Source organism: Cnephaeus nilssonii (assembly GCF_951640355.1).
Source record: "Cnephaeus nilssonii genome assembly, chromosome: 4".
NCBI classification, from domain to species: domain Eukaryota; kingdom Metazoa; phylum Chordata; class Mammalia; order Chiroptera; family Vespertilionidae; genus Cnephaeus; species Cnephaeus nilssonii.
In genome coordinates, this window is record NC_137075.1 from 47,592,681 (window position 1) to 47,603,123 (window position 10,443).

General features: G+C 54.3%; 1 protein-coding gene across 1 annotated transcript in view; it reads left to right on the forward strand.

Annotated features, from left to right (window-relative positions):
* DUOX1 (dual oxidase 1) overlaps positions 1–9,780 on the forward strand; it is a 33,612-nt gene extending 23,832 nt beyond the window's left edge. Inside the window, exons 27-34 of the mRNA XM_079770000.1 lie at positions 88–137; positions 1,487–1,614; positions 5,319–5,472; positions 5,870–6,099; positions 6,341–6,499; positions 7,854–8,009; positions 8,238–8,366; positions 9,066–9,780. Coding sequence (XP_079626126.1) covers positions 88–137; positions 1,487–1,614; positions 5,319–5,472; positions 5,870–6,099; positions 6,341–6,499; positions 7,854–8,009; positions 8,238–8,366; positions 9,066–9,188 — 1,129 coding nt within the window. The 3' untranslated portion in view covers positions 9,189–9,780. The remainder of the gene's footprint in view (positions 1–87; positions 138–1,486; positions 1,615–5,318; positions 5,473–5,869; positions 6,100–6,340; positions 6,500–7,853; positions 8,010–8,237; positions 8,367–9,065) is intronic.
* The last annotated feature ends 663 nt before the right edge of the window (positions 9,781–10,443 follow it).

Genomic DNA, 10,443 nt, shown 5'->3' on the forward strand with positions numbered 1-10,443 from the left:
GGGTTGGGGTGCCTCATCTGGAGGGTCCTTTCTGGAAGTCCCAGACATCTCCTCTCAGGATCCTCCCTTGCGTTCCCTTCCCCACAGGTCCGAGTTCCCCCAGAAGTATTACTGGTGGTTCTTCCAGACCGTGCCAGGTGAGAGCCCTTCTGCTCCGTGAACTTTCCGGGCCTGGCCCCTAGTTCCAGGTTCTCTCTGCCAACAGAGCAGCCCAGTTGCACTCGCTGGGCTCTCACGGTCAGTCATGCTCTGCCCTCTGGCCCCCAGGACTCTCCTGGGCAGTAGCTTGACTGGGCTCCCATCCCAACTCTGAACTAGTTCCTCCCTCTGTGTGATGGGAGTGGTGCCCCGCCTCTCCCCTAATGCACACACCTGCCCTGACAGTGGTTCTGAGAAATACTGTGCCCCAGTTGCATGGGGGAGGGACCAGGCTCTTTGTCAAGTCAGGCAGAGCCCCCCACCACCCCTTTTAGTCTGTCTTGACAAGGGCTGTTTAGAGGCATATTCCTAACTCCCCATAATCACCCATTTTAGGGCTATTAGCTGTGAATCTATTCAAACACTTCTTGAACCTATTTATATTTTCAATCTGTTCCCTCCTTGGGGTAACACGTTTTCTACACTCACTCCTCTATGAAACAAAGCACAGTTTTTTACTTTTTTTATTTTTTTAATCCTAAAACGATCTGCTCTAAACTTCAGAGAGTGCCTGCTAATTCCTGCACAGTGGGGTTTTCAGGATAAGGCTGTGCTTATGCTCGTCTCTCCATTCTGTACTTGACAGGCTTTGGTTAGATCCCTTCTTAACCTCTGCTTTGCCATTCTTCAGGGCTCTAATCTTCCTAATTTCTGCCTCTCTCCTCCTTGATCACTTGAGGGGCCATTCTCTGACCTCTGCATTCCCATTCTGGCTCCAGTATTGCCCTCCTGGGTAGCCCAGGCCTGGGATTCCCTGTGAAGCGGGGCCTCCCACTAACTCAGGGCTGAACCCAGGGGGGTCTCTGAGGGTAGCACTTACTCACCAGTGCTCGCGCTGTGTGCTGTGGCAGCTAGGTGGAGTGCTGCAGGGGAGGGAACAAGCCTTGACTGCATAAGGCAGGGCCTGCAATGTCCAGAGCCCCAGCCCCATGCATTCATTTATTCAACATACATTTGTATAAGGCCCACAGTGTGCAGGCCCTACACTAGGTTCAGTGGTGAACTAGCCCAGCCTGATCCTGTTCTTGTGAACCTGAGAGTCAGGAAAGTGATGGACATAAAACACAGGTAGTTGAAAAATATCATGACAAAATCTATGAAGGATGAGTAGGGTCTGTAGAAGCGAGAAGTACCTGTGGCCAGTGGTGTGAAGGGAGAGGAACAGAAGAAGATGCTGGGCTTTCCCCACCCCCTCCTAGGACAGTGGGGTGGAAAAGGGATCCAGGCCCTTGGCAGGCCCAGAACAGCCTTGCTCCTTTGCCCTTCAGAACCCTTGTTCATTTTGCAGGCCTCACGGGGGTTATAATGCTCCTGGTCCTGGCCATCATGTATGTCTTCGCCTCCCACCACTTCCGGCGCCGCAGCTTCCGGGGCTTCTGGCTGACCCACCACCTCTACATCCTGCTCTACATCCTGGTGAGGGCTTTTGGCTCTGAGCCAGGCTAATGGGGTCTGGGCAAGAAGTTCCCAGGGAGGCAGTGAGGGCTGAGACATCGGTTCTCCATCCCCTTAGTTATTTCAAGTATCCTCTTCATTTGTCACTAAACGATGGAGATGATAGTAGGGGACTTTCGAGTAGACTGACCCTGATAAGCAGCACTTGGAGAGGGACTTGCCGCCCTGGGTTTTGCAGTAGCAGCTCTAGCAGACTGATCTGCATTCCCAGCAGAGACCCCCACATCATTTTGCCCAGCCAGTCTTTCTCCACTTTGAGTGGCCGGTTAGGGCTCCAGGGTGGGCTGCCTACACTCAAGGGCGTATCGCCTCTTTTTAGAGAAACTTATCTTAATTGGGTTTTGCCGCTTTTGTTCTGATCCCATTTTCTAAGATGTTAGCCACCCCACCCAACTAAGCGCTACCTGTAAAGTTAATGACTTTGCTCCAAAAGCCTTCACTTGGACTGTTGATAAACTGGATTTGTAAGGCCACCTTCCCCTTTCCTTCTCCTTAATCTGGGCTCCTGCCTGCCTTCCTTCACATCCCCTCCTTTCTCCTGTCCCAATCCCTTCCCCCTTCCCTGGGTTTGTCAGCTGCTTCGGAGCTGACTTTGGTCTGTGTCCCTGTGTCATGGTTCTGTTTGGCCTTCCTTCCTCATGGACACAGGCAGTTCCCAAAAGGGCACCCTGAGGGCCTACTTGTCGAGGAGCTAAACTAAGTCCCAAGGCTCCTGTGTCCCCACTGATGACAGCTTGGCTGGGAGCATTTAAGGAATGCATAGTCCATATGGCTTCCTTCTCTGCCACTGGCTCCGGGCAGAACTGCACACAGGGGTCTCCTCCCAGGTGCTGTGCTGTCCTCACTGATAGGTAGGAGGGTCTATTTCTATCTTGCCCAAGGCTTGGTACTTCACAGTTCTGAAGATGACTACCCAGCCTCGGCTTAGGCTGTTTCCTAGAACTGATGATGTTTATTTCCAAAGAAATCTCTCTCAAGCTAATTTATCCCTTCCTCACCACCCCCTGGGTAATGGGTGGAGTCCTAGTTACTGTTTCCAGTAGGGGTGGAGGTGATGTTCTTATTCCTGGTGAAAGAGGAGCTTCTTTGAACTAATGGGAGACTGGCTCCCTGAGACCGAGACCCCTTTCTGATTAATCTCTGGTTTGGGAGAATCCCTGGAGTTCAGAACCACCCTTCCTGCCAGCACGGGGGTCAGCAGCTCAGAAAGGTGGAGGCCCCTCCGCTGGGCAGCCCTCCCCTGGCAGCTTGGGAGCCTCTCCCCTGGAGGTAGGTCAGGGCCAAAGCACCCGCTTCCTTCCCATTTATCACAGGTGTGGCCCCCTGACCTCCGGCAGAAAGAGAAGTTACCAGTAAAGGACCCAGGGCGGGGTAGACCCTGAGAAGGCTGGGGAGGCAGGGCTAGCACAGCCAACGCTGAGCTGGCGGCTGCTCCCCCAGCTCCTCAGCCAAACAGCAGATTGTGGTTAAAAACTAGAGCCAACACCAAACAGGGTGTATAGCATGAGGTCACCCTGGCATTGTTCTCAGCCTGGTTGGATGCTCAGAAAGCCTTGGGGGTGGGTGTGGGCTCCACAATGAAAGAGGAACTGGGGGAACTGGAGCCAGTTCAGAGGAGAGCTCTGAGAGGCTCCAGTAAATCCTGTGGGGGAAAGGCTCAGGAGTTCAGGGACCCTCAGCTGGGGGAAGGGAGAGCTGAATGAGGAACCAGAGTTCGGTTTAACAGTTGTGCTGAGAGTCTGTTATGTCCTAGCTCTGTGCTAAGCCCTGCAGGGAAGGGGAGACTCGATGCTCTGCCCTCAGGATTTGCGGCAGAGGTAAATGCCATGCATGTGAAATGATGGACATGAGCAGACAATACAGGATTCATTGCTGAGCTGAGTGTTCCGAAAAGTAAGTTACAGGAGCTCATTGAAGGGAGTTTCATTTGGGCCAAACTGGTTAGGGAAGACTTCGGGGAGAAGATGGGACTTGGGCCAAGCCTTACGGAGAGATAAACTAGGGTTTGACAGGGCAGAGTGGAAGCTGAAGAGCATTCCAGGTAGAAGGGAGGGCATGAGCACCTGTGAATGATGACAGAATATTCAGGGCGCAGAGGAGACAGTGCTGCCTGGCCAAGGGCGTTAGGTGGTGGCAGGACATGGTGGACCTGTGTGAATTGCGCTGAAGCTGAGAGGCTGTGGTTCAGCTGAGAGCCATGCTACGTGGGAGAGCATAAAGACAAGCAGAGGGTGAGGAAATCAGGCTTGGGCAACACAGGGGTTGGGGTGGAGAAGGAACAGTCAGTGCGGGAGGTGGAAAGTGAGTGGCCTGAGAGGAGGGAGACCCAGGAGAGCACTGTATGGTTGCAGGAGTGTCAAGGTGGCGGGGGGAGGGGGGCACTGTGCCACAGGTGCCAAGGCGGGGAGCGAAAGTGGCCTGAAAGGACACCTTGGGGTTTGGCCATTCGTGAGCCCTCAGTGAGAAGATCCTGAGAAGAGCTTGATGGGGAAGCCAGACTGAGCAGACTTCGGAGCAAGCAAGTGGGAGGAATGGGGCAAGGAGTGTCTGACCAGCTTATTGAGGAAAGGACTAGAGCTGGACAATGCCTGTCGGTTATTTCATGGAAAACGGAGACTGGTTATGTGTTCTTAGACTCCAAAGGGAGAAGATAAATTGGGGGAACTTTTTTTCATCGACTCAACAGTAATTGAGTGCCTACCATGTGCCAGGCAGAAACCGCTAGGAGCTGAGAGTATAGTGGCAAAGAAAATGGATGCAGTGCCTACTCCAGCAGTCCACTGGGGAAAGCAACAGTGAATAGGTCAACGAATGGAGAAACACAATTATTGTGGATGACAAGTGCTTTGAAGGGAGTGAGCAGGGAGCTGTGATAGAGAGGACGGTGGGGGGGGCGGGGGGGTGAAGCCCAGGGAGGTGGTGTGTCTGCCGAGACCTGAAACCTGAGATGGAGGTCATCTAGGAAGAGCCAGGGGAAGAGCATTCCTGGCAGAGGCAACAGCAGGTGCAAAGGTCTTGGAGCAGAAAGGACTTGCCATGTTTGGCAGGCAGGGGTCAGAGTATCCCTGGGCAATGGGAAGGCCGCTAAGGCTTTTAAAGCTGGGGGTGACATGATAAAATGAACTTTATAAAGTCACACGGGCTGCCTTGAAGAGAATCGATCGATCACATGGGGCAACCCAGTGGAAAACCAGTTAGGAGGCTACAGCATGAGTGCAGGGGAGAGCTGACATGGCTTGGTCTACGATGGTGTCGGAGAGATGCAAATAGTCTTATTCATCAAGGATGCTTTGGAGCAGGCGTCCTCAAACTACGGCCCGCGGGCCACATGCGGGTGTTTTTGCCGTTTTGTTTTTTTTACTTCAAAATAAGGTATGTGCAATGTGCATAGGAATTTGTTCATAGTTTTTTTTAAACTATAGTCCAGCCCTCCAACGGTCTGAGGGACAGTGAACTGGCCCCCTGTTTAAAAAGTTTGAGGACCCCTGCTTTGGAGGATGGGGTTGGGAATGGTTAGGTTTTGGAACCTGGAAGGAGCATGGCACACGGTGAGGTGAGGCGTGGACATGCCAGTGAGGAAAGATTCAGGGGTCTAAGCCCAGAGCCAGCCTCAGATCCTGTTGTGGGTGTGGCCGGGTCTGAATGGTATTCTTCACTCTATTCAGCTCATCATCCACGGCAGCTTCGCTCTGATCCAGCTGCCCCGTTTCCACATCTTCTTCCTGGTCCCGGCACTAATCTATGGGGGGGACAAGCTGGTGAGCCTGAGCCGGAAGAAGGTGGAGATCAGCGTGGTGAAGGCCGAGCTGCTGCCTTCAGGTACCAGCCGAGAGGCTGTCAGGGGCCCAGCGTGGTGGTACCGAGGAAGCAGAGCAGAGCCTGGACCTTGCAGTCTCCTAGCCTGGCCCAGTGGAGCTGGCAGGGGCCTTGGGGTGGAAGGGATGAGGGAGCTGGTAAAAGCTCGTTGCCAGGGGCCCTGAGCCTCTTTCACAACAGAGAGGAGAAGCCCAGGTCAGGCTGTTCCTTGCCCTGCTGACCACCAGCCCCTCCTCAGGGCAGACATGGCCTGAGGGGAGTAATGCCTTCTGATGGGGGAGGTCCCCCGGGCATATTCCAGAAGCAGAGCTGAGGCTGCAGTGGGGGAACTCTCTGCAGTGGGAGACCACATTGTTGCTGGGTTCAGGACAGCAGCCTCCCGCCCACCTCCCCTCCTCAGGAGTGACCCACCTGCAGTTCCAGCGGCCCCAAGGCTTTGAGTACAAGTCAGGACAGTGGGTGCGGATCGCCTGCCTGGCTCTGGGGACCACCGAGTACCACCCCTTCACACTGACTTCTGCGCCCCATGAGGACACGCTCAGCCTGCACATCCGGGCGGCAGGGCCCTGGACCACTCGCCTCAGGGAGATCTACTCACCCCTGACCAACAGCTCTGCCAGATACCCGAAGGTGCCCAGACCCAGGCCAGATGTGCCACATGCTCCCACAGCCCCTTAGCAGGCCTCGACTCTGCAGCACCAGACGCCCGTTGTGTTCCTCCCTCCCCCTTCCAGAGACTGGCTGTCCCAGATAAAGCCACAGTCCCCCTTCCCCTCACTCCATAAACCTGCTTTTTCTTGCCTCTCACTTCTGGCTTCAGAACTATGGTGGTAGCTGAGAGCTTAACTCACACCCACTCTGCTCCCTGCAGCTGTACCTCGATGGACCATTTGGAGAGGGCCACCAGGAGTGGCATAAGTTTGAGGTGTCAGTGCTGGTAGGAGGGGGCATTGGGGTCACCCCCTTTGCCTCCATCCTCAAAGACCTGGTCTTCAAGTCATCAGTCAGCTACCAAGTGTTCTGTAAGAAGGTAAGTGCCCCCTCCTCTGGCCAGCCCATGTCCCTTGCTCCCGATCACTGTGTCCATCTGTGCTGGCTCTCCTGCCTCTGTTCTTGGTCTCCGTGGTCTAGGCAAGGCCAAGCTGGCCTGGCCCTGGGTCGGGTTGGGGTGGGGTGGTCAGGATAGCCCCAGATCCTAAAGGACAGAGTTAGTTTGTTGATGCCCCTGGGCTCCTTCCCTCAGTTATGAAGCACCCCACATAGGGTTTGCTTCTGGGAATCCCTCCAGGCAGGTTGGAGAAAGGTGAAGAAACTCTCCTCCTACAGAGGAAGCTAGCACTTGAGGCATTGTCGGGCTGGGAGAAGGAAGGGCACACTTGGGGTGGGGCACAGGTGAAACTGGCTTTGATCTCAAGAGTAAGAGAACAGGAGGTGGTAGGCAGGGCTGATGGGCACGGCTGGCTCCAGGAACACAGCCCAGGCCCTCAGGACCCCTCTACGCAGGCCCCTTCACCCCAGCCTGCACCTTGTGGCAGGCCCCTGCTTGTCTCTGTAGGCCTGGCAGGTGAGTCAGGAGTGCAGGAATGCAGCAGGCAGAGGCCCAGCCCATATGCTGTCAGCATTCAGAGGTGACAGACAGTTCTCTGCTCCTCTGTCCAAGCCAGCTCTACCTCTGCTTCCTTTTTAATATATATATATATATATATATATATATATATATATATATATATATATATATATATATATATTAAAGGAAGGGAGAGATAGAAACATCAATGATAAGAGAGAATCATGATTGGCTGCCTCCTGCACACTCCCCACTGGGGATCGAGCCTGCAACCCGGGCATGTGTCCTGACTGGGAATTGAACCATGACCTCCTGGTTCATAGGTTGACGCTCAACCACTGAGCCACACTGGCCAGGCTGCCTCTGCTTCTTAACCCAAACAGCCCCACTTCCCCCCATCAGAAGCTGGAGATGGATTCCCCTAGGGAAGTTTCCATCCCCCTGGCCTCTGAGTCCATTCCCATCCCTCCAGACAGCCAGCTGGGTCTTCCCTGAAGATGTTCTGTGACAAGCCCTTTAGTGGTACCCTCTCCTTCTGGGCTTTGGTAGGTTGGAGCCTGAGGAGGGCACATTGGAGAGAGTGGCAGGATAGGCTCAGACCATCAGGTGCCCCAGGCTGTCACTTACTTGCACCTCTCCATGCCCTGGGGCAACTCCATGTCCTGCTCCAGTCTGGCCCTGTGGCCCCATACACTCCATTTCCCAGGATATCTGGAGAGGGGCACAAGCTGGCCAGAAGAGTTCTGTTGGTGTGTAAATCCCTGGGGTATAGGGAGCCTGGGCTGAGCTGGGCTCTAAGCTCCAGCCCTGTCCCCAGATCTACTTCATCTGGGTGACACGGACGCAGCGGCAGTTCGAGTGGCTGGCTGACATCATCCGGGAGGTGGAGGAGAATGACCACCAGGACCTGGTGTCCGTGCACATCTACATCACCCAGCTGGCTGAGAAGTTCGACCTCAGGACCACCATGCTGGTACGTCAGGGCTGGCCAGGCAGGGTAGCTCAGTGGTTGAGTGGGTTAGCAGGGGAAGGCAGGATGGCCAGGGAAGGTGGGTGGACAGCCAGGCTCAGATGGCAGGAGCCACAGAGCAGGTGACTCTGATACTCAGCCTCCAGCTCCCTCCCAACCCAGGCTTTGGGTTGGCTTGGGCTAGGCACTGACCCTGATTGTCCTTGTCTTGACCTGCCCCTGTGCCCCCAGTACATCTGTGAGCGGCACTTCCAGAAGGTGCTGAACCGGAGTCTGTTCACGGGCCTGCGCTCCGTCACCCACTTTGGTCGCCCCCCCTTTGAGGCCTTCTTCAACTCCCTGCAGGAGGTTCACCCACAGGTCAGTTCCCCCACCCCCCACCTAGGGCCTCTTCAGTTTATCCTCCGCGGGGCTGAGCAAAGCTCCCAAACCTGCTTCCTCAGGGAAGCTATTGACTGCCGAGGAGAACCCATCACCCCCTGGGAAGTTGGTGGGGTAATGAAATGGGAAAGGAGAAGAGGGGATCACCCTGAGAGGGAAGTGGGGAGGCAGGCAACAGGGACTTGCCACTTATGCAGCCATGATGCCTTGTTCAGAAGGAAGAGGTCAATGATTGAGCTAGTCCTCACCATAAACTCAGAGCTACCCTTAACACTAGTGCTGACCCAGGCCTCATCCTGGACACTGAGCTAATCTTCACCATGAACACTGAGCAAGCCACTGCTCTCATAAACACTGGGTGAGCCCTTCATGAGACACTAAGCTATCCCTCAACTTGAACATTGATTAACCCAGCCCCGTATCAGACACTGCTCTTGCTTGCACTTGAAGCTGGCAAATGCTTTGGAAGGGGTAGAGGCTGGACCCACAGAGAGAAGGTCTACTAAAACCAAGTTAGATTTAAAAACACCAAGCTGGCCCTCACCAGGCATGGTAGAAGCAAACTTTCACAGGAACGTGGATGCGCCCTCATCAAGGACTCTTCATGGCTTCAACATGGACCTGAGCTAGCCTCCCTCTGAACACTGAGCTAGCCTTCACTCCTTCCTTCCCCAACAGGTCCGGAAGATCGGGGTGTTTAGCTGTGGCCCCCCTGGCATGACCAAGAATGTGGAAAAAGCCTGTCAGCTCATCAACAGGCAGGACCGGACTCATTTCTCCCACCATTACGAGAACTTCTAGGCCTCCTGCCCAGGGGCTCCACCCACTGCCTGCTGAGCAGAGGTTTGGGTCACACCTCGACTCACCTCTGTACTTCCTGTTTCTGGTTCTCTCGCCTTGTCTTCACTCCCACCTTCCAACCTTGGTCCAGGTGGCCATGGTCAGTCACCCCATGTGGGTTCAGGGACCCCCAGACTCATAGTCTCAGCCTGGACAAGTGGAAGGCACTGTCCGGGGACTAGAGTTGGGAGCTATTATTGTTTTGGGGCAAAGTAACACCTCTTCTTCCAAACTAAGAAAAATTTCAAAAGACTGGGGCTGACAAGTAGTAAGTAGTGTGTGTGTGTGTGTGTGTGTGTGTGTGTGTGTGTGTGTGTGTGTAGGGGGCTGTGAGCCTAAGGATGAAGTGGGAGCACAGATGCTGGCATCTTAGAACTCCTCCCCTAAGTCCTCTCCCTCTTCTGGGCTATCCACTGTCAAAAGGGCTGGCAAATGTCCTCAAGGGGATAGAGGCTGGACCCCAGAGAGAAATTTATAGGAAATCTCTCAGCACCCCGTTTAACAGCACAATTGATCTTCTCTCCCAAGTTCTTAAACAGGTACTGTAGTCAGAACCTGGCCCAATGTCTCTTCAGACCTTCTCTTCTTGTTCCATAGTCTCCTTTACAAATAAACCACTTTTCTGCCCTCTGGGTTGCTTTATTCTGCCCCAGGATGGGGTAGGTACTGGCAGAAGAAGCCACTCAACTGGCCGGCTAACAGGCCAGTGCAGACATTCTCTGAGCTTGCTCGTATCCTCTGAATAAAGGAACCCACCCAGGCCAAGCACCCCAGCTAGAGACCCCTTTCCCTGCTCAAGGGCATCCTTCCGGACAGAGGGCCTCTCTGAGTGGCAAGTGTGAGGCTTCTGAAGCCTGGTCAGGAGGCGGGAGAGGTGTGAGGGGTTTTGGAGAAGGTGGACTGGGCACAAGGGGTGGGGGATGGGGGCCGAGACACCCAGGAGCCAACAGGGAGGCAGAGTTGGCCTGGCCTGCTCCGGGATCTATTACTCCCAGTCCTTCTCTGAGCACCAGGTAGTGAGATGACAGCAAGGAGACAGATGAGCACACCACCTAACCTTTTTGGAACTGTTTTTGCATTTACTTAAAGATAGGGCAACCCTCTCGGCGGGAATTTCTGAAGCAGTGCCCAATTTTAAGTGATTCTATTGTCTCCACAGAATTCTTACCTATATCCTCTGTCCCGATCCCTGATAAGTTAACCACTGGATTAGAAA